Genomic DNA, 24,398 nt, shown 5'->3' with positions numbered 1-24,398 from the left:
TAACAAATAAAACCATTCTCTGCTACCAGACTAAGAGCATCTGGACAGGGGTCCAAATTACATTTTTACTCTTTTCCACATAATAAAGTCATTTCCAGTGAAATAAAATTGTCTTTCAGATGATAATCTATTTACAAACTTCCAGCTTCATCCACTTTGAAATTGGTTAACAGCAGTAATGAAGAAAAACCAACAGAGCCAGACCAAATGCAGCAATATTAGCTGCCCTCTCCTCCATTAGATCAGTTCAGGCAAACAATCCCTTCAGTTCACCTTTTGAAAGTCCATTAATATAAATGCTTAATTATCTATATTTATTGCGTTTTAACCGTAGATAATAGAAAACCTATATGCGCAGGCTAAGTCCTCAAGCTTGAAAACAAATAACGTGGCGCCAGTTTATCAGATTTAAAATCTCTGAATCAAGACACTGCACTTGATTTTCGATTTTCTGACGCTGCCATCCAGAATTTTTTAAAAAAAGTTAATGCATTTTCTCTCTTATAGATCTTGAGAACTGATTGACTGTATTTTTATGTGCATACTAATACACTATTGTTTAAACAATTCAATGGTGAGGGATCACCATTCCAAACAGTCAGCCTCAGGATCAATAAAGATGACATTTGAGATAAGATTCCGCTGAACACCAGGTGCTTACAAACGCTTCCACCAACGCCTCTCACAGTAGGGCAAAATTAACTTGCACTAAAACCTGAGAAAGTCTACTGTGAACTGTTGAATTCTGGTTTTCAGCAAATATGTGTCCTGGGATGGGAGAAAGATAAATGACCAAGGATGGGATAAAAAGGATGAAAAGATACTTTCTTCTATTAGAAAACCATATTGTTTCTTGGAGGGCAAATAACATGAAATGATTATAGTTCAGGGTTCATTTGGAAAATAAGTACATCACCCTTTTTGCAAAAACCAGTGGCTATATTTTACTTGGAAAATGCCATTTAAGACAACATGTTGAAGGATTTGGAAGATTAATTGGGAATTAGTGCAATTTCATTCTTTCCAGGTAGTCTCCACTTACAAATGTGCACTGATTCAAATGTGTGCTTGTATATCAAATCATCAAGTTAAAATTACACAGTCTTACATCTTAAACTTACACAATGTTACATGTTAATTTTATCTCAATAAAGCTGGGGAAAGAACCTACAAAACATTTGTGCACTTGGAAATGTGGGGCTTATGACTCTGAATGCATTTTGTTACACATCCAGGGAAGTCCCTAACCAGACAATTGAGCTCTGAAGCCCATAGTGTCTCAATGGCCCGATTTCAGGGAAGGTGGCAACACTGTAGCTAGGGGAAAATGCATCCCAATTCTATCAAGGGAAGCTGAAATCACACCCTGGACTAGGAACCTTTCTGGGATGCATCTGGGGAATAAGTAGGTGGGGATGGTTCTGGAATAAGAGAGGGCACCTCAGACACCAGCAATGTGTTTACTTCTCTACTACCGGGCCCACTTCTAGTATTCCTAGAAGGAAGGCATCTCTCTTTCTCTCTCTCTCTTTTTAAAGATTTTATTTATTTATTTGATAGACAGATGGCAAGAGAAGGAACACAAGCAGGTGGACTGGCAGAGGGAGAAGCAGGGAGCCTAATGCGGGGCTCGATCCCAGGACCCTGGGATCATGACCTGAGTGGAAGGAGATGCTTAACAACTGAGCCACCCAGGCGACCCAGGCAGGCATCTCTTTAGACTAGTGAGAGCGTTGATCACCAGCCCCCCACCTTCCAACCACTTTTGTGCACAGAAGACACCCCTGAGACTCTGATAGCTGCATAAGAATAAATATCTCCCTTCCCCAAGGTTACTCTGAGAACAAAAGGCAACTACGGGCCTAACAGGGGAAGGGGTGGAGACTCTGGATTCAAGAACGTCATGAATACTAATGAATCATTAAAGTTGCTGAGCACTGAGGTAGGGATGCTATGGGTTGAAGGAGAGTACTAAAGGGAGTACTATTTTATCCAGAAAGCTTCAAGAAAGAGAACTTTCTAAATTTCAAAAATTGCAGTGGACACTTCAGTTGTATGATTCTTACTGACCTCAGTGGGAATTCTGTGGTCCTATAGCAGCGTGGGGGTTAAGGGGGAAGATTCCCAGGTCCGACGGGCCTGGGTCGGAGTTCTGTTCCACACTCCAGTGGGTCTGTGATGCAGGCAGTGACCTTAACTTCACCCCTACAGGGGTGGGGGGTACATAGCAGAGCCTCACACCTGGGAGCATTGGGAGAAGTCATTGTGAGGTAACACAGGCAAATCTGACATTGTGGCAGGCGCATGGTCGGTCCTGGCTTCTATTATTACTTTTACATTTTGCCAGTATTGTTTTTTCGGGAGAAGGTCTCCTTGCACCTTAAATAAATCTTGAAGATACAAGGAAGATACAAAGAGTAGACCAAATCATCCTTCCGTTTTCCATGGGCAGATGATTCACGTGATCACTCGTTAAATATTTATGAAGCGTGTACTGTGTCCTAGGTGGCAAGTCAAGCACTTGGGGACACCACTGTTTTTCAGTGAAGCATAATGCCTGGAAGATAACTAATAAAACAGATTTTAGAAGACTGCTTTTAGACTCAGTATCAGGTGAATGTTGAATAACTGTGTGGCAGGAAATAAGACTGTGGAAGGACTCCTCTGTTGTACCCAGAGCAGATGGGCATATTGCCCTCTCTCGGTTAGCCTGAAAGAGCCATGAGGTTCTTCTAAATTGTTGACTAGCCATTTGGATATTACATCTTTAAAGTTAGCATCTGCTGCCTACTTATGCCTGTGGGAGATTAACCCATGTTCATAAAGGAACATCTTCTGTGGCCCTCCCATAGCAAACGTACAAGAATGTTATCTTTATAAGATTCTGGCAACTCCAAAAGCACTTCTGAATGTCTCTCTTACTCAAAGTCTATGTAAGCTGCAGGAGAGGTTTTGCAGGCCTGAGGAGAGACGTCATTATTATTCCATTCTGGAGCTGGGAAGCATGAATAATTGAAGGGTCATATCTGTAAAGGAACAAATGTCAAAAACAAATTGACAACTATTCTTCGAGCAAAGTCTGCTTTATTTTCCAAAGGTCGGCTTGGTAGTTCTCTTGAGTACGTTCTGAAACCATAACTTCCCATTTTACCATTTCGCACGCGCTCCAGGAAAACACGTTTTTGCTCAGTGTTAAGCGCTCCCGTGGCCCTGGTAACTGACATACAGCGAGTGCGCTGCGGCCCGGGAGGGACTGCACGCCGCTGCCCGGCTCCCCCTCCAGTCGGGTGGCCCGGAATGCAAGGCTGCTCCCGCCGGCTGCCTGGCTCCGCAGGAAGACAGGCTGTTTACTTTAAAGTGGCATTTATGCACTTGAGGCGTTCTGGGTGAGCAGAAACTGTGGCTGCGACACAAGCCTGTACAGAAGAAGGCAGAGACTCCAAGGCCAAGTCTAAAGCATGTGTGAAAATGAACAGAGGGAGACCTGAGTTGAAATGGAGTTGAGAAACCCGGAAGGGGGAGCGCTCACGCGCGAGTTTTCTGTGGCCGCCTACGCCGTGTTCCTGGGCAGGAAGAAGTTCACTTTATTTCCCCTGCAGGAAGATTTTTCTCCCTGACAAACAACAGCCTAGCCAATGAGAAACATCACAACCTTGAACTCTTGCTTTAGACTTTTAGACTCTAATAGACTTTCCTTCAAAGGAGCCTCTCCCAACGTCCTCCTTTTTCTCTACAAAGCAATGTTCCTCTCCTTTGTTCTCCAGGCTTGCCTATGCTTTGCTGTAGCCCGCATGTCCCAAACTGCCATTCCTCTGCTAGTCCTAAACTCATTTTGCTGGTAAAATAGCTCACTCTTTTGTTTTTAAGGTTAACACCTGCACTTACTTCCGTACGGCCTGGGGCAAGTGTTCTAGAACTATTCATTGGTCAGGCCATCCTTCCCTGCTGTTCAACTGCAGTCATGCCTCTAGCTTTACAGATGAACCTCGGCCTCTCCACCTCAGCTGGAGCTGTACTTCCCGGCTCTAAGCCCCAGTGCCATGTGGAAAAGGCAGGGAACAACAGTATCTACACCTCAGGAGGCTATTACAAGAAATAAGGGTACTTGCAGGTGTGGGTCACAGGAAGACAAAATAAATATTAGCTGTCATTATTTTTTATCCTAGAAGTCTAAAGATGGGAGACCCTCCTTTCCTGTGAACCAGGCTTCAAAACCACCTTCACAGGTTCTGTAGAAAGGCACTGATATGGAGGAAGCCTGGGTCCTAATCCTAGCTGGGGCTCTGATTGGGCATTTGACCTCAAGCAAGGTCAAGTTGAGGGCACTGGACTGCATCACTGTTCTTAGCTGGCTCATCAGAGCTCCAAGGCAGGGTTCTGAGACCTTAACTTGCCCTTTAGCCAGAGCAGTTCTGCTTTTATCTGTTTTATATACTGGAATTTCATATGAAATTCATTTGAAGGAAACGTTTTCACTGCTTATAAATACAGTTTAAGAGCCACTGCCCAAGGTGACCTATCACTGTTTTAGCTGCTAAAATGTGAGGGTCTAAGTTCAATACTCTCATTGTCAAATTTTAGAAATATACCTAATATGCTAAAAAACTGGAATGGGGAAAACTGAAAGTAAGACTTCAATGAATTACTCCTTTTTGTTTCAAGGTTGGTATAAAAAATGGCCATTTGAAGAATACTTCTCTCCCTCTTTTTTCCCCTTTCTCCCTTCCTGTCTTCCTTCTAACAAAACTTTAGAGAGTACTTAAAAACCTACAGAAACTGCCTAGGGTGCTTGGGATCCAGGAGTGAGCAAACTGACGAAGTCTCTGCTTTTAAAAACTCAGAGGCTACGTGGGAGAGAAGACCTTAAACAAGCAAACAAATCACAAAGTACAAACTGTGAAAAGGGCATGAAGAAAATGTAGAAGGTGAAGGGAGATCGACCTACTTAGATAAGATTGTCTAGAAAGGTCTTTGAGAAGGTAGGCGACAAGCAAATACCCAGGCCTGGCAGTTTGGCAATCTAGGGGTCCTGTCTCTCAGTTAGCCCCTCACTCCCTCAGATCCGGTCAACACAGCAACTTTGCCCCTGTGCCCCTCACTCCCATGGAGAAAACTCGGCCACTCGTGATTCCTGACAAGCATGGATGGGTGGGGGAGGCAGGTCCAGGGCTGAAACGGGACCAGAGGTCTGCTTTTTTTTTTTTTTCTCCTTTAAAGAACTCAGGTACTTAGCCCTTGGAGATGTTTTAATTTTTTAATTTTTTTTTCCCTGTAGATCAGGAACTCTCAAGAGAAAAATAAAATTTCAATTCCTGATTTTATATATATTATTTTTGGAGTAGGTAATCTAGGTACTTGGTTCAAAATCAAAAAAAGTATGAAAACAGTGGTTGAGCTCTGGGGCCAGGCTGTTTGGATTCCCACGCCAGTTCTGCTGAGGACTGGTGTGTGACCCTGGGCAAGGCATTCAAGAACTTCGTACCTCGGTTTTCTCAGCTGTAGAGAACAACAATTACACACATACACAAACAGTACCTTCCTCGCGGTGTTGCTGTGACAGCTACTGTTAGGACTTAGCATGGCGTCCAGCAGATCTCCCTAAATTCCTGGTATCATGCAACAGAAGCTCAGAAAGAGGCCCGGAATGCCCACAACCACATCTCCCTTTTGCTTCTGGTGATACAAACTGGGTACTTGAACCCATCATTTTTCTTTGACAAACACTTTCTAAAAACGCCATCTCGGCATATTGATATGTTCTCTAAAACTAAGCCAGTAACATGTAAAGAGTCACCAAATAGGAAAGACTAATTTTTGATGATATTAATTAGCTACCAACCACTTGAGCGGATCAGAGAAGGGGAAAGGGACATCTGACAGAAACCAAGGCTGCCAGGCGGGAGGGGCTCCAGGTCTGGCTAACATTGGCCAGAACATTTCTACAATCTTCTGAATTTCATTTGTTAATTTGCCCTCGATGGAAGTTCTGTTTACCTTCGACATAACTGAGCCCCTGCTGTCAAAACCTCACTTTGCAATGGTGACTTGAAGCCATCCTTTCAGCTACTTCTCACTAATATATATCTTGGGTGCCTTTGCTCAAGGACCACGCTCTCTGTTCCTGGGGTTTATTTAGGACACTTAACATAACGTATTATTTGTTCTCTCAGCAAGGTCTCCTCCTGACAGCCAAGATTCTATTTTTCTGTCATAAGTAATTATAAATGTACACCTCTAAAAAGATTCCCAATTTGAGGGGCATAATCTATTTCAGACAGTAAATCACGGAGACATCTCCATCCCTTGGGCGGCCAAAATGCACAACTCAGATGTATGAGCTCTCACTCTGAATTTTCCACACCTGAAGAAAAATGGGCTGCTCCTCTTTCTCCCGGGGGCAGTTAGGGGGAGAAACCTGGCACCTTTGTCGGAGCAATTTATATTGGCTTCAGTTCCTGTATTCTTTTTTTCAACTTCAGGTATCATGCTTCCCTCTTCAGAATCCCAACTCGAAAAGCCGCCTCAGGGAGTCCCACTCGGAGGCGATTTGCCACTCCAGTTATGCACTTTAGACTCTCTTCTACCCCTTCTACCCCAATCCCTCTGTTTCCCCTAAAGTTTCCTTTCCCTTCCTCCTCTGTGCACTCCTGACAATCTCGGTCCCTGCTCACCACCAAAAACTGATGGTTCATTTCTATGACTCTCGCCAACAAAGGGAACCCCAGGCAAATTTTCATTCCTCCATCGTGAACACTACTGGCTACAACTCTGTGCCACCCTTATCTGTAAAGGCAAGTATCCCTGAATGAATGAAAACAAGTACTAGTGAGGCAGGAGAATCAGGTCTGCTTCATAGTAAGACGAACAGCTAGTATTCGGCAGGTGCCATCCTACGTGCTTTGTGTATAGTATACCTTACTGAATCTTCATGAAAAACTTTCAGGTGGACGCTATTATCAGTCTTACTTTACAAATGCAGTAACCAAAAGTCCTAAAGGCCACATGGCAGGAATTGGTAGAGCTGGAATCCAGATGAAGGTCAATTTGATACCGAAGGACTTATCATCCTATAAAATGAGGCATAGGGTATCTCATTTTGGGGGTGTGAGCCTAAATGATTAGCATGTAATAAAAACAGTGGCATCTCAAAGTGACTGATTTTCTCTAGTTGTAGTTAACAATTTTTATTTTTTTATGCATAACATTTTCCATAGTCCCACCTTGAGCACTCAAGCTTCCAGAAGAATCCAGATGCTGGTCTGTTGGCTGTTGACTGGCAGGAACAATCGGTGGGCTCAACATATTTAACCAGTCCCTAAAAAAAAAAAGAAGAAAGTAAATAAACAACAGGTCTGCAATTTCATATATAAATTTTACCTTTCCCTTGGAGTTTTAATTTCCTGGGGCTTCCACAGAGAAACTTTTTCCCCCCTCCTTCATATTTCAGAAGGACAGAATGTTCAGAAATTAATATTCAGTTCTACAAATGGATTAATACGAGGTCAATCACTGAACTAACTAGTTGTTCCACAAATACATCAACTAGATTAAAGACGACTATTCCTCTCGAAAGTTTATGGTTCTGCCAACTAAACTGTACACAGTCCCTCTCCTATAAGAACATTTTTTTGGTAATTCAGAAGAAGTGCAGCAGAGACAAAGCTTCTTATGATCTGTAAGGAAGCCTGGCAAAGTCACATGTCACCTCCATGACAACATTCCAAATGTGACCCTAAACAGAAGTGGCTCTTGGAGCGGTCAGGGACCAGCTGCAATGGTGGGGTCGGCAGGCACTCGCTCAAGTCTTCAGAGCATCAGAGGGCAAAAGAAGGTAGAGTGAGGGGAGCCGGGCCCCAAGTGACCCATTCCTTCAGTTCTCCTATTAAGAACAGGGGCAAAACCACTCTGGAAAGCCACTCCTACATTCCCTGCTCCTCTGCCTCCAACTGCCAACCTCATTTCCCAAGTTCTTTACTCCCCTTCCTCCTCCATTCTTTTCCGGTCTTCCCGGTCCCTGTAGGAGGTACCTGCATGGGTGTGATACAAGAGGGTGACATCCAGAGGGTACGAGTCACTGTGTGTTCTACTTCAAGCCTTTCTCATCTCTAAACTTGTTAGTGAGCTTCTTCAGGGGAAGCGAGCAGGAAAGGGGAAGCGAAGGCTGTTCCAACGTGAACTCTCTTGCTTGCATTGATAATAGCATCTGTTTCGTTTACCTTATTCTTCTCAACAGGAGCATGTCCTCATGACTAAACAACTTCTTTGTATACTTCTGTATTTCTGTTTTTATCTACAATGGGAGATAATCCCAGCAGGAAGTAAGAGCACTGGCTCTCCAGGTCAATCCTGGCTCCAAGTTTCCCCATGCAAGAGCTTGGCCACACCACTTACAACATAAACCTCTTCTATAGAGAGGAGATAACGACAGTACCTCAGAGTTTTGTTGTTAGGATTAAATAAATTAAAAAAAAAAGGATGAAAAACATTTGGCATGGATCTGGGTACAGAGTCGCATTCAATGAATTTCAGCTACGACCACCATCATCTTCATTATTGGTGAAAATCATAGTGTGGCTTTCCCTACAATGATAAATCAAAGTAGCAGGAATGGGATTTTGTTGGAATTAAACCAGTCAAGGAGGGTAGAATGGTTACAAGTCTCTATAGCAGAGGTTTTCAATGAAAGTCATTCACTCTTCCTGCAACAAAAAAAGTATCTCAATATAAAAATTACCCAATTCCTATTTGTGATATTTTAAGACACTTTCAGTCACTCCTCACCTTGGCTATCACTAGATTACATCTAGTGAAATAAGCATGGTGAACATGCTGTATAATTGAATTTCATAATAACCCATTAAGGACATCAGAAAGGAATTGTCGCAGACTTCCAAGCTAATGGGGCATTTTCTGATAAGCACCTTTCATTCAGTCCATTTCATTACCATAGACCCCAAATTCCCACATTATAGAAAATTACAAGGTCACAAACAAATTACCAGCCCTGGTGACCTCATTACTCAGTAAGAGTGCTGGAGAGCAACTAGGAACACCAGCAACAGAAATAATAATGTTATCATATGATGACATCCCCAGGGATGAATCAGAAACTCTAAACACTGGCAGGAGCAGTTCCTGCTCACGGTCCATGGACATAGGGGTTGTGTGACTATTATAAAAGGTAAGACATTCACTTCTTAGGCCATGACTTGATTAATGTTTTTCCTTCTCTGCAGTAGCTATGAAAAGTGCAGGGTTCTTCCTTTCGTGGTGTTTTGGTTGTTTAAAATAAGTTCAGATTTATAGCTTTTCTATAAGAAAAGTACAAAGAGTACTTCTTTGTAAGAAGAGTACAAAGAACTCCTACATATCCTTCCTTCAGATTCCCCAACTTGAACACTTTATCACATTTCCTATCTATCTATCTATCTATCTATCTATCTATCTATCTATCTATCTATATCTATCTATCATCTATCAATCTAACATCATTTCTCTATCTAAATGGGATTGGCAAACTATGGCCTTTGGGCAAAGTCTGGCTCACTGCCTGTTTTTGCACAGCCTGCAAAACAAGAATGATTTTTACATTTTTAAGTGTTGAAAGTGTTGAAAAAATTAAAATAATAATGTTTCATGACACAGGATAATTATATAAAATCAAATATCAGTATCTATAAATAAAATTTTATTGAAATAAAGTCATGTTTATTTGTTAGGTATTGTCTATGGCTGTTTTTGTGCTACAATGATGGAATTAAGTATTTATTATTTGGCCCTTTACAGGAAAATGTTTGATGATCCCTGGTTTCTACCTGCAGGCTCATTTCTCTAATACTAGTACAACACCACAGATTCATTCTCATCTCTCCTCTTTCCATATTTGTAACTCCTTTTGACAGTTAGGAACCTGGCTCCCATTATCCTCAATAAATTTACTTATTTTCTGAATTATAGAACATGTGAAAAGTAGTTTCAGAATTGCTAAGCAAACAAAACAGAACAAAACAAAACAACCAACAGAAAATCCCAAACCTACTCTCTACAGTTCTCTATGTTTCTTTTCATTCCTTTGTTAAAATAGTATAAGATAGTAAAATAGTATGTTCTAAATTTACTTAGGTTAGCTCTTCTCCTCCATCTTCAGTGTGGTTGTATTATTTGTTTGAAATGTAGGTGGAGTCATCCACTTCTGTTTGTATTATATTTTAGGTATTTTTTCTCCATTAACTGTTGATTTTTATTATTTTTGTTGTTGAGTATGTAAAATGTTAACAGTTCAAAAGTCAAAATACACAGAAAGTCACATTCAGGTAAGAGTTACATTTCCCCCATGCCTCCCAGTCTGTTTCCACCTCCTCATCACTTCCATGCCATCCCTACCAGCCCTTCAACAGGAAATCAATTTCATTCTGGTATGTCCTATGTTTCTTTTTGCGAGAAATAAACAGACAAGTGTCTAATGCAAAAGGTAGCATATTATAATGATTCTTGCACTTTCATTTTCCATCCCCAGTTCATAGAGAGCATTTCATTCTTTTTCATGGCTGCATAGTACTCTACATGTGGCTATACTATCATGTATTTCACCACTCTCCCATGTTTGGGCATGTTTTTAATATTTTGCAATTACTGCAATTAACACTGCAGTGAATAACCTTGTGCTACCTATTTTTGTATACTTGGAGATATATCTTCAAGGTAAATTCCTAGAAGTGGAATTTCTGGGACAAAAGGTAAGTAGATATGTAGTTTTATTTTTATTTTATTTTTTTAAAATATTTTCTGTGACTTCTTTTTTTTTTTTTAAGATTTTATTTATTTATTTGACAGAGATAGAGACAGCCAGCGAGAGAGGGAACACAAGCAGGGGGAATGGGAGAGGAAGAAGCAGGCTCATAGTGGAGGAGCCTGATGTGGGGCTCGATCCCAGAATACTGGGATCACGCCCTGAGCCGAAGGCAGACGCTTAACCGCTGTGCCACCCAGGCGCCCCAGATATGTGGTTTTAGATACTGACGAATTCCCTCTGCAGGGGCTGTGCCATCTGCATTCCCACCAGCCATGCAGATCAGTGCTGGTTTCTCCACAGCCATGTCATAAGAGTATATTGTCAAGTTTTTAATGCTTTCCAGTCTGAGAGATAAAAACTGGTATCTTAAAGTAGTTCTGATTTGCATTTGTTCTCAGTATGAGCATTATGAATGGAGTCAACTGTCTTTCATGTGCATAAGGCCATGTATGTAATATGTGGGTATATGCATATATGCATTTTATATCTATTTGTGCGCGTGCGTGTGTGTGTACTCATGTCATTGCCCCTTCTTCTATCAGGTTTTTTGTCTTTTCACCTCACTTTGTCATGTGCCTTTGCTTACACTGTTTTTTTCGCCATGCAAAAGTTTAAAAAATTTTTTCTGTAATCAAACATATTACTCTTTTCTTTTATTGCCTCTGTACTTTGAGTTGTAGCACATGGTGTGAGTTTATTCTGGTATAAGGTGGATCTAATTTTATCTTCTAAAAATGACTACAGAGTTCTCTTGACAAGTGATATTTTAACTGAAGACTCAGAAGATATCATACAATTAAGAAATTTTGATCAAAGCAATGTGCTTGGCTTTTTACTAAGTATGCATTTATAAAGTATATTTTGAAAAAAAAGGGTTCTTTATTAACTATAAAATGTGGAAAATATTGGGTTAAACACAGTCAGCCAGGACTTTTTCTTGCAGGACTGTTGAGAGCTTTTAACGCTGTGAGTCTCCTGAGAGGAGGACAGCCCCTACGCATGCATCTGGAACTGTCACATTTTGGGGATCGTAAGTCCAGAGACCACACCTTGAGAAATGCTGCTTCAGGTTATACTATTTTCCCATATTGGTGGCATTGTTTTTGTTTGTTTTGTTTTGATTTTACGTTGTATATGTTTAACAATTTCATTTTCTCCAGGGCATTTTTTTTGGTGCCTTGTTTATATGCACAGGTGCATAGTCTAGCACCTGTATCTTATATACTTATATTTTCAAATGCGATATTTAATACTAATTGACTTGAACCTTCATCAGCTTCTTTAAACCCCATGCCTTCCTAACTCAGGAAGCAGCAAACATCTACGGCAGTGAGAGTTTAGCTGAGGCGCGCTCACAGCATGCCAGCCCTGGCTAGAGTTCTGAACGTTGCCCTGCCCTGCTCTTACCTCAGGGGCTGTGCTCTGGAATCTCTTCTTGCTCTTTGTTCCACCATTTTCATACTTGCCTTGTCTTTTGCACTTGACACTCTGGTTGCTTTCCTTGGCTCTGATTATAACCCTTTCTCCTAAGGACTGCCTCTATTTACCTGTTCTGAAAGCCTCGAACTCCTTTGGTGGATGAACCACGCCCTTTTCAGTCAGGCCTACTCTCTGAGCGTGTTCAGGTATTGCCGCGTTGTCCCCTTTCCTCTTGTGGACTCAGGCAGGCCTCCCACCCCTGCCTCTCCTCTTGAAACTAGAGAAAGGACCTCCAGGCACACCTATGCACGCTGAGTACGGTCACCAGAAGATGTGTTTTACTTAAGAGTCAAGACAGTGGATTCACATTAAATACCACTTGTGAATTTTCACGATGGCCAGCTTTATCTAATATTAAAATCTTCGCCCAAATAAGACTACCTCATGGTTTTCCTCCAACTTGCACGCTAGATTTTTTGAAGTGAGGCCCTGAGCATTAACTGAATCAGATATTTTTACAACCAAGGAGGATGTCCTCAGTGAAGACTCTGGTTTCAGTTCCCTCATTTAAGAGCAAGATTTTGTTTACAAGAACAATTTTACACACAGTTATTCCATTAATGTGTTTCCTATAAGTATATTATGTGTGTACATGCACATATATCTATATACAAATACAGGAGGTGAGGCCAACAGTTAGCTTCATCATCTCTCTATATTCAATAACCATTTACTGAACTCCTGTGTGTCAGGTCCTGGGGAACCAAAGAGCTCACAGTCCGATGGAAAAAGCGTTCTTGCCAGCAGAAAATGAATTAAAACATGGGTTGTACACAAAGGCTGCTGTGGGCCGATCAGATCGCTTGTTTGTTCCCTTCAAAGACCTCCCTTGTAGTGAAACTATCTACAAACTTGAATATGCTGAAGTATTTATTTGAGGGGGGGATAATTATTTGAGAAATCTAAAAAAGATATAAGAAATCTAAAGAAATTACTAATCTAGTTTACAGCCCTGAGCTACCTGCTATCCTAAAGCTCTGGGTTAGAGGAGCCAGCCTGTTAAATCTGGATACGGGAGATCTTACATTAGGAATTTAGCAATCTGCAGCAATTTCTATCCAATACTTAATGATACTTAGCATTTGGCGCCGGTGCACATTTCTTATTCACTGAGAGAAATGTGGGTTTAAAAAATCTTGTAGGGCCAGGGAATGGAATGGGGAGAGGCCTGGGAAATATCTTACTCTGGGGGAATTCACAGATTCGTCTTAAAAGCTGATGAATATTGTTTTCCGAGAAAAACATACATAAACACTAAGTTTTACTTCCAATTTCAGGAGGTTGGAGATCATCTAAACCCCATTCACGGTCTTTTGGATTCCCAAATTAGGCACGCGTACACCTTGGAGTACCGTGGAGGTGCTGTTTTGAGCAGCGTAAATTCCATGGTTGGCAAAGTTTTTCTGTGAAGAGCCAGACAGAAAAAACATTGGGCTTTACAAGCCATGAGGTCTCTGTTGCAACTATTTAACTCTGCTGCTATAGTGTGAAAGCACATAAACAACAAGTAAACAAACGGGCATGGCTGTATTCCAATAAAATCTTACTAAAAAAATCTCGCAATGAACAGGATTTGGCCCACAGACTGTAGCTGAATGACCTCCATTTCAGAGAAAAGAACTGTGACGTGAAACATTCTCAGGGCTCTTATGAAAATTCCTGTCAGCTTTTCCATAAATGTGTTTTGAATGTACCTTTCTCACCAACTCTACTTCTACCACCAAAGCTTAACGATGGCCTTGCCTCATGTTATCTGTAGCAAAAACGCTTAATGGATCCCCCCATTGCCATTCATTCTGGCTTCACTTCTCTGCTGTCCACACTATAGCCAAAATTCCAATCTGATTATGTCAACCTCTTGTTTAAAACCCTTCGGTATCATTGGGAAGATATTGTACTTGAGAATAAAACCAGAATCTTTATGCTGGCCTTTGAGGCTTTGCATAAACTAATCTCTATGTATTTTTCTAACCTTGCATTATTCTCCTTCTCACTAAGTTCCAGCCATTCTGATCTTCCCTCAATTTCTGGAATTTGCCATGCTCCCAACTATCAGGGGGCCTTTGCCCAGGCTGTGCCCTCCTGTCTAGAGCACATTCTCCTCCCCTGTTTCTACCCTTCCTTGGCCTGGTAAAGTCATACCCAACCTTCTGATTTTAGCTCAAGCATCACTCTCTTGGGAAGTCTTCCCTAACCCTCTCCAATCTAGCTGAGTTCCTTTGTTACTCCTTCTAATAGAGCAACTGTGATCTTCTCATTAAGAGCTCTTGTCTCAGTTCACAATTAAATCCTCATTTGTTCGATCACTTGGTGTATGTAGTCTCCCCCAATCGCCTCTTAGCCAGCAGAGAGCCTGGCACAGAGTAGGCACTTCTTCCATATTTATCAAATGCATGACTTTTGAAAGAGTCTCTTTGGCAGTCCAGAATACCGAATGCCACTCATTGTTGAAAGTTTCCCTAACAATCTATAATGCCGTCATTACAACCCGCTCTGTATTTTTCCTCCATATTGCTTTCTCCACCTGCCAGGAGCATGCTATTGTTTCTTCATCATGTGCTTGGTACATACAATTTGGGGTAAAACTGGAGACAGACAACTTGCTTCTTTATAGCCATGATAGAAAATTTTAATTTTCTGCCTCAGAAAACAGAATGCTGGTTCAGAAATACATTTAACCAGTGTAAAAAAGCTAAGAAAGCTAGCTTTCTTTCTTTCTTTCTTTCTTTCTTTCTTTCTTTCTTTCTTTCCTTTCCTTTCCTTTTTTCTTTTCTTTTCTTTTCTCTCTCTCTCTCTCTTTCAAACTTAAATAGCTTTTCTTCATAGGATTCACTTCCCATTTGAAGTAGGAAGCTCAAACTATAAGTTGGGAACGTTTGTGTATCTCTTAAGATGGACTGGAAGAAGTATTAAGATGCTCTTGTTTAATTTTGGTTGGCTGTCCACAAGAGCACTCTAACCTCAGTGTTGGATTCTCAGTGTTTGAGGGTTGCCTTCTACAACATTCCCACCAAGTGATTAGATAATCTATACCTGAGTATCAGTAACTGTGTGTGTACTTCTTTCAAAGACCACATTTCAACTTCAACTTTGTTAAAAGTTTTTTCTCATATTGAGGCAAAATCCATTTTATTTTCATCATCTTCACCTATTTCTCCTTCCTTTACCCTTGGTAATTCCAAGGAACAATTGTAATCTCTCTTCAAAACAGCATAAGAGAGCTTCTGTCCAGAAGTCCTTCCCCTTCTCTTTGGAACAGCAGTCTGTAACCACATGGTTTTCTGGGAGTTACCATGTTCCTAGTGAGCCTACAACCTCAGTTGATTGGTCCATATGTGGACACTTGACCTAATCTGGGCCAACTGTCGTGCTTCCCCAAGAACTTTTGAAACTGAGTCTGAAAATGAGAGACAGTTTCCAGTAAAGATGGAAGCCAAAAGAAGTAAAACTCAGATGCCACTGGTTACTGTATTTCCTATCACACAGAGGAAGCTAGTCTGAAGAGAGAATGAGGCAGCTTAAAGTCTGGATTCTGGAAACGAAACAGTGTTGGTACTACTGCATGAACTGGGAACCTGGGGTGAGGAAGCTAGTTTGGGTGATCCAGGAGTTTGTTATACACATGAGGAATCTGAGGTCTTGGTAGTTTCTCTAACGGAAGAGGTGCTAGAAATATTTAGGGATCCATTACTAGGTCCTAACCTTAGCTCTTGAATATATTGACATATCTGTATACCCACTGCCACCATCTTAGTCTATGCTTATAGAGTTTCTCCCTTGTTCTTCCCCTAGCCAATATGGATTCCCTCTAATCCAATCCAGCTGAATTTTTAAAAATTTGCTCTTAGGGAAAAATGCAAAATCACTACATTGGCTTGAAGATTTATTTATTTATTTATTTATTTATTTATTTATTTATTTGAGATAGAGTGAGTGAGAACATGTGCAGTGGGGGGAGGGGCAAAGGGAGAGGGAGAGAAAGAATCTTAAGCAGGCTTCATGCCCAGCATGGAGCCAGATGCAGGGCTCAATCTCATGACCCTGAGATCATGACCTGAGCCAAAATCAAGAATTGGACTCTTAACCGACTAAGCCACCCAGGCGCCCCCACTGACTTAAAGTTTTACATAGTCTGGTCCTTACTATCTTTACAGAATATTTTTGTGCATTTCCCTCACTCTCACCACCACACTAACTCTAGGCTTCAGAGAGAGAGCCACATCCTTAGACTCTTCTCATAATCACCTAGTGCTATAGAGTGAATTTTGTGGCCCAAAATTCTTATGCTGAAAACTAATCCCCAGTGTGATGGTGTTTGGAGGTGAGGCTTTGGGAAGTGCTTAGGTCATGAGGGTAGAGCCCTCATAAATGAGATTAGTGCCCTTATAAAAGTGAACCCAGAGAGTTCCCTTGCCCCTTCTGCCAAGGAGGACACAGTGAGAATACAGCTGTCTATGAACCAGAAAGACAAGCTGTGACCAGATTATAAACTCCATCAGGCAGGCAATCATGTCTGTTTTCTTCCCCTTGGGCTTGACGCATAATAGATGCTCAACAAATGTTTGTTGAATGGCTATACTGGAATTAAAATTTAAAAAATGTTGAATGAATGAATGAATGAATGAATACTTGTAGGAAGGAAGGTCAGGGCCATAAGAGAAAGATCTACAGGTGAGAATGAAAAGATAGAGAAATGGATGAATTCTTAAGATCTGGTAGAGAGGAGGTCAGGAGAACATGCTCTGAGAGCAGTGAGAGCAACAGCAGGGGCCAGGAAATGCAGCTAGTTCAGAACAATACGGGAATTATTCTTACCAGATATTTCTTCTCCTCCCCTCCTAAAAGTGCTCAGAGGATGTTTACGTAATAGTGGGATCCGGAATAGGATTGCATTTCTTCCATAGCAAAAGTTGGGAAACACATTGCATAAGGAAGCACTGTATTTTCATTTCACATCAATCTATGTTTATTTGGAGACATGCAACAAACACTCACACAAAAGGGAAATCATACTCTTTCTTCTTCTGGCCTCTACAAAAATCATCTCTCCTGCCCATGCTTTTGTCAGAAAATCCATAAAATGGAGAGGACCCGGCTCCCTCCAAGTGCTCAATGCTCCAACAAATCACAGAAATCATTAATTCCTCTTACTCTACTACATATACTTTATATGTTCTCTGTAGAGCTGAATATCTTTCTTGTTTGGCAGTATTTTCCTTCAGGCTAAAAAAATATTAATGACATAGCATCTTGGGACCATTTTACAGACACTGACTCATTAGATATGGCAGATAATTCAACTCTAGAGACACAAATCCAGGCATCAGCCACCAAATTCAACTACAACATGTGAACAGTAAGAGCCCATCTCCTTGAGACAGCAGCCTTCCTTGCCTTCTCCATACTGTTACCACCATAGCTGCTTGATGATTTCACACTGAATAGATGTTTATTGAGCCCCTGCGGGGGCTCAGACTTTATGCTGGGTACTGAGGAGTAAGACATGATTCTGCCCTTGAGGAATTCAGTCTCCTGGAGACAGACTGTTCATTAGACCAACATTTAGAAAAAGGTGAAATAAGTATTGTTAAATAAAGTTAAGCCCAGGGAACCTTTAACAGTTAGGAGATTTTAGGTAGGGGTTTCAGCAAAAGTGATGAAAGCGTTGTTCCTGAAGGATGAGGACGAAGGAGCAAGACAGAGAAAAGATAGAAGGATACTCTAGAAAAAAACAGCTTGCACTACAGCAGAAAGGTGTGGAGAGCCAGGAGCACCCCTCGCAGTGTGCAATGATGGGCACTGGGCATAAGTACGCGTTAGATGGTGGGAGTGTAGTCAATTGCTAAAGAAAGCAGGGGTTTTAGGTGGCAAACTAAAAAGTTCTTACTTCATTCTGAAGGCCCTGAGGATCTTTTGAAGGATTTTAAGCTACAAGAATCTTGGATTTGTCTTTTAGAAAGATCGCAGTAGCAGTTGTACAGAGAATGGATTGGTGGGGAATAAGAAGGGGGCTAGAAAGATGAGCTAGGATTTCGTTGCTGTGTAATCTAGGAGAGAACTAATGATATTATTCTGGAAATTTAGTACATGTGGGTATGAAAATACACGTGAGGAACACAGAGCCTTCTCTTTGACAAAATTGATTTCCCATTTTATCAAAATAAGGTCATATTGTACAAAAGTCTCCTAAGAAGACATCTTGTTTTTGTCATCCTATGGGACTGAAAGGCTCTAGAGATGGCAGTTTGCCTCAAGTATCTTACACTCTAATTAGGACTATTTTAGATTCTTTCTGTGTGCTCCATATATTATCTAAGTAAAATTCAAATAGTTATTGAGGGTCCATGTGCCCAATGCTGTGTTGGGTATATAAGGATACTGGATAAAAATAAGACACGGTCCTAGAAAAGTAGGCAAAGATACGAATGGGCGGGTCAGAAGAAAAGACATATAAATACCCACTCCTCAATATGGAAAGATGTTGACCATGTATGTAATTATAGAAATGCAAATTAAAATAATGAGATACCACTGACACATAGTAGCTTGGCAAAAGCTCTGAAGTTTCATGAAACTCAGTGCGAGCTGGTAGGAATGTAAACTGGTGGACAATTTGGTAATATCTATCAAAGTTACCTTTCGACCAAATAATTTTACTGCTAAGAATTTGTTGTAAACACATACTTGCCCAAGCTCACAAAGACATGTGCGTGAGGATGTTTGTGACAGCACTGTTTATAGTAACAAAAAGCTAGAAACCACCTAAATGTCCATCAGCAGAGAACTAGTTAAATAAATTATGGTACATTCAAACAATGAAATAACATCTGGCAGTTAATGAAGAATGTGTTCACCTATATGTGCAAATTCAGAAAGATGTCCAAAATCTATTCAGTAAAAATCTAAAAAGCAAGTATAGAACAGAAGAGAGTCTTATCCCACTTATGTTGAAAAAATATGTAAATAAAACATGTATTTCCTTGTAACACGCACAGAAAGTTTCTGAAGGACGTCCAAGAAACTGTTAACTGTCAGCATACCTGGGAGCAGAAATGTGGGTTTGGGGGTGGGAGGAGTAAAATCTGTTTCTCACTTTCTATCTTTCTGCTCTATTGAATATTTTTCTACTTTCCGTTTTAAAAGGCAGATTCTCTCTCTTTAGGAGCTTTCAATTTGATGACATCTATAAGAAAACTTCTCTGGAACACAGCTTCAAAGTATCTTTTAAAAAGTGTTTTAAGTGATGAGTGCTTACAGGAAACAGGAGTCTAGATTGGTCTCTCAACCAATAGGGGAGGAGAGAGGAAAATAGTGCCTTCCTCATGCCAACATTCACCATCTGAGCTGATCCTAGCAGCCTTCCCCATTGGAAATACCAACTTCAATGATGAAAGCAGAACATTTTGGGTCTTTATAAATGTTGGTAATGTTCCTGGAAATTGTCAAGTTTTCATTTGCATAAACAACAGCTGCTTTATCTAATGCTATAGATATGACTAAAAAAATAGGTGGTGGCTTTTTATTATTATTATTTTTTAACACATCATCCACGAGCCTGATTATTAAAACAAAATGGTTCCCGGGCTGAAATCTGCACTGTCAGGTCTGACAACTCAGTGATATAACTTGATAAAGAGTGGTTACAATGAGAAAGTTGGAAGATGCTCTGTGATAGGCCAGCCTCAAAGCTCAGAGGGGACTCACAGACTTCTTCATTCTACAAGATGTATTCATGAGAATATGGAAGAAGCAGCTTAATATTATGTTTTAATCTGCTTTTCAAAGGATTTCTTTCTTTTTTAGTTGCTGGAAGATAAAAGGTCTTAGCGTCTTGGAAAACTAAGCAGTGACTCACTTATGCTTTACCTTTCACTGGAGGGGAATCATTTTGGGGTGAAAATTCTCAAGGAAGTCAGTTTATCTCCTCAAAACAGAAAAAACTAATCAAGCATTGTCTGATTAATTAGAGACACTTGAAAAAAATGCTATCAAGGCCTACAGCTGTAATCAATTTAATCAACATGCAGAGAGCCAATCTGGTTTCCTTGATTAACAAAGCTGAATGTTAAACAGAGAAGTGTGACATTGTAGTGCCATTAGCTAAGGCTACAAACTGAGCATTTTCCCTAAATGTTCAAAGTCAGGTCAGGATACAGTGAAAACTCTCTTATGATGAGGACCATGGGCATGGACATTGCAATTCTTCCCCTTCATATTTCCATGCCGGGAGAACAAGTTTCATCTAAGGAGTAGAAATGGTTAGTAACTTCATGCTTCAAGCAAGACACACACAAAATCAACTACTTGAAAAGATCACACAATAATAAAATGAGGACAAAAAAAGTGATGTGAGATTTCTCTCAGTTTAGTGTCACCCAAGTTGGTTATGGAATTCATCAGGAACAGACATGCCAGACATAAAGAGATAAAATTTTTCTTATTACATTTTTAAGATGTGGATGTGAAATGCATCCATATAGTGTCTGATGAGTAAACTGGAAAATTCAATTTGCTTATTTTATTTGCATGAAGTCAATTTAAATGTCAAGCTGTCTAACGCAAGATTGGTTTATTAATGGTTTGTTTCTTGCTTTTAAAAATCACAGTTATAACTATAAAGGGATGATCATATTTTGAGTAGTCGATCTTTGCAATACAGTCTGGAATTCTGTCTTTGAAAGCAGCAATTCTCAATCTTTTGGGGATTAAAAAAATCCTTTTTTTGTGCTTGGAATTTAGTGAGAGCACAAATAAATACTTGCTAACTAATGTGTTGCAATCAGATACTACGTTTGTTGCATGTAATGTTATCAAAATAGTTTAATTATGGAAATATGCAAATAATTTACCTAAAAAATAAATTGAAAAGAATTCAAGGTAATCTCAATATCATTCCCATTCACATATGTTTTTTTGAAGACGGGTGGAAAGGAAAGAGTATGCAGGTACATAGAAATCACTTCATAAGAGTTTCAAGCCTGCCCACTAGTAATGTATCATAGTACCTGGATTTTGGTTGGTTACTTTTCTTCTCCCTCTTCTGAGAATGTAGCTCTTCTTTCTTTCTTTCTTCCTTTTTTTTTTTTTAAAGATTTATTTATTTTAGAGAGGGGGATGGGGCAGAGGGAGAGGGAGAGGGAGAGAGAGTCCTAAGCACACTCTGTGCTGAGCGTGAAGCCCAGTGGGGGGCTTGATCTCATGACCCCAAGACCTCAGCCTGAGCCGAAACCAAGAGTCAGATGTCTAACCAACTGCGCCATCCAGGTGCCTCTGTAGTTATTCTTTCTTATGGGCAACCCACTTCATGTGGTTTGGGGTGAGGGGGTGCTAAGCCTTCCTTCACTCTCAGTATGGGCGCAGACATGAGGCCCAAGGTAGACCAGAATATACTCTTGGTCTTTTGCTGGATTTATGAGCAGGGCCCTGACTCATGTCCACCAAAATGTGCACGTGTGAATTACATTTATTGCGTACACTTTGCCGGCAGAGAATGAAAGGTTGAGAAAAACTATATGAAGCTGTGATATTTTAAGAGGTCTTTCAGGAACCTTACATTTCTATGGGAGACAAATACAGTTTTACCCAGCAGAAGGATGTTCACAGAATGAGCATTTCTCATTCAAAATAAACACGACATCTTCGAAGATGCAGAGCAAACAACTGTCTCCTGAAATAACAGGTTTTATCTTCATATCTTTGAAGGAACTTTCAAAAAATATCTGAATGCCTGCTTTTGCCACTTTACATTTTTGTTCTAAGTATTGATAATAGAGTGTGACCAAGCCACAGTCCCTCCACTCTAGAGGTGGAGACAGATAATAAGTATACAAAGAAGTGAAGGGGTTCAGACTATGCCACCCCAAAATGTGCTACCTTGACATAAGGATTATTTTGAGCTGAAGGCAATGAGAAGAAGTAGACACAAGAAAAAGTCTTTGCAATCCCTTTCTCTACCAGGAAGCGTTGGATGATTTTTAATGACTGGAGCCAACTCTAGACTCTTATCAGAGATGACACCAGAGCAATCTACATAACAAACCTTACCAACTTGCTCTTATTTTCCATTAATTCCTAATATATAGCTATATCTATATCTCCTCCCACAATGTGCCACCTCTGGAAACTCAAAGTCCCTTTCCTTTGTCTTGTCACTTCTACAAAATTTATTGGTTTTTTTTTTGTTTGTTTGTTTTATTAAGGTGCTATATGAGCCCAAGTTCTAATCAGTCCTTTGAGTCACTCATCACTGAGTACTTCTGTGATTCTACACATTGCAGGTGTTAATAAATCTGTTTTTCTTATTTGTCTTTTGCCACTCTAATTTTCAGGAGAGTATGGGGAGGGTAGAGGGAATAAGTTTTTCCTCTCCTACTGAAGGAATATTATTTCAGATAGATAAAAGTGCTCTAAAAATCTAAAAAATAAAATTAGATTTCATGAGTATTTCATATTAACAGCTCTAACACAAAGTAAAGGTGATATGTCCTCAAAAAACTTCAACCTGTAGCACCCAGACCGATCCTAAATGCACAGGGAGAATGGGAACCACAGAATGGCTGGTTTGGGGTCATCTCTCAGAAATGGATGTTTCTAATATAATGAGCCTCTCATACGAACAAAATAAATTCACATTTAAACCATGTTTACCAAGGAAGTCCTATCACTGAGAAGCCATAGATATTTTCAAGCTCTTACATGTGTAATTACAAGGAGAAATGGGGAGGCAATGGGGAATCAGAGAGAAGTTTATGACTTTATTATTTTTTAAAAGATTTTGTTTTATTTGAGAGAGAGAGAGAGAGAGAGAGAGCACGTGCGCGCGCGAGACCGCAAGCAGGGGGAGGGGCAGAGGGAGAAGCAGACTCCCTGCTGAGCAGGGACCTGATATAGGACTCGATCCCAGGATCCTGCAATCATGACCTAAGCCAAAGGCAGACTCTTAACCGACTGAGCCACCCAGATGCCCCAGTTCATGACTTTAGATGGACCACCTCAACTTCTAGGGTTGATTTCCTAAAACCCAGCAAGGCTTGGTTGGTCACAAAATGGAATGCTAACACATTCCCATGCTGTGTATCTGGATGAACAAGGGGCCGGTGGGGGAGCAGGTAGAGGGAGACTGTAGCAATTGCAACAATTATCCCCACCACAACAGAAAACACCTTGATAATCCAGTGTGGAGCTAGACATTAGACACATATTTGGGGTACCAACATACCATATAATTTAAGTTGCACAGTTTTTGATTTGAGTTTAAATTTCCTTTTAGGCCTGCAACTTTTGGGCTAAACTCTGTGTGTTTTTCACCTGGAATATGGGAATAACAGGACTCACCAAAATCAGGTTGTGGCAGGGATTAAATGAAATAATATAGCCTATGGAAACTCTCACCACTCAGGGCCTGCTACAGAGATGGAGCCAGTAAGTGACAGATGTAGTAATAGTGTTAGTAGTTACTATCATCTGAAATTACAGAAAAAGATTCACTGTCAAGAAACTTTATATAACACCTTTTCTGGAGTTATAAGACAATTATGTGTTAAATGCATTATAACTAAATCATTAGCAAATCAAGAGCAGAAAACTTTGCAGCCTTCTCTAACTTTAACTAGAGAATAATGACCTTAAAATTAGAATACAAAATACAACCATCTAAGCCTTTCTAAGGAATGATGGGACTTAATGTTGCAGAAAGAGTAGGTGGGGTTTAATTTAATGCTCTAATTTAGCTCTCTGGGCTTTTGTAAAGAATACCTACAGGGTATCATTTTCATCATTAAGTGTGTCAGATTATCGGATGCCATATTTATGTACTGATTTCCATTTTCCTTTCAAAGTTTGGTTATTCTTTTATGTTCAGTAGTCAAATAAAACAATGATATGCTAAAAGGAAGGCTCTGTGAGGTGAATGACAATTTAATTTTTCCCCAGTGTTGGCTGGTTACACAAGAAAATAAAGAACTGGGGAAAGCTGACAGGATCTTTAGTTGACTAGATTTATTCCCCAGCAGTTGCAGGGCATGTTAATTGTAACATTTTGGTTAATGAAAAATATTGTGATTGAATGGTGATATGGGTGATAAACGGACTTTTGAACAGATACGATGGTAAAATGCTATTTTTAAAA

General features: G+C 40.3%; 1 protein-coding gene across 13 annotated transcripts in view; it reads right to left on the bottom strand.

The window, feature by feature from the left end:
• CFAP20DC (CFAP20 domain containing) overlaps window positions 1-24,398 on the bottom strand; it is a 235,926-nt gene that overhangs the window by 4,896 nt on the left and 206,632 nt on the right. For all 13 annotated transcript variants that reach the window (XM_040628608.1, XM_040628613.1, XM_040628612.1 and 10 more), the window contains one exon: window positions 7,221-7,315. In XM_040628608.1, coding sequence (XP_040484542.1) covers window positions 7,221-7,315 — 95 coding nt within the window. The remainder of the gene's footprint in view (window positions 1-7,220; window positions 7,316-24,398) is intronic.

This window comes from Ursus maritimus, unplaced genomic scaffold (assembly GCF_017311325.1).
Source record: "Ursus maritimus isolate PB19 unplaced genomic scaffold, ASM1731132v1 scaffold_14, whole genome shotgun sequence".
NCBI lineage: Eukaryota > Metazoa > Chordata > Mammalia > Carnivora > Ursidae > Ursus > Ursus maritimus.
Note: the sequence above shows the minus strand (reverse complement) of the source record. Positions and strands in the feature narration are given on the sequence as shown.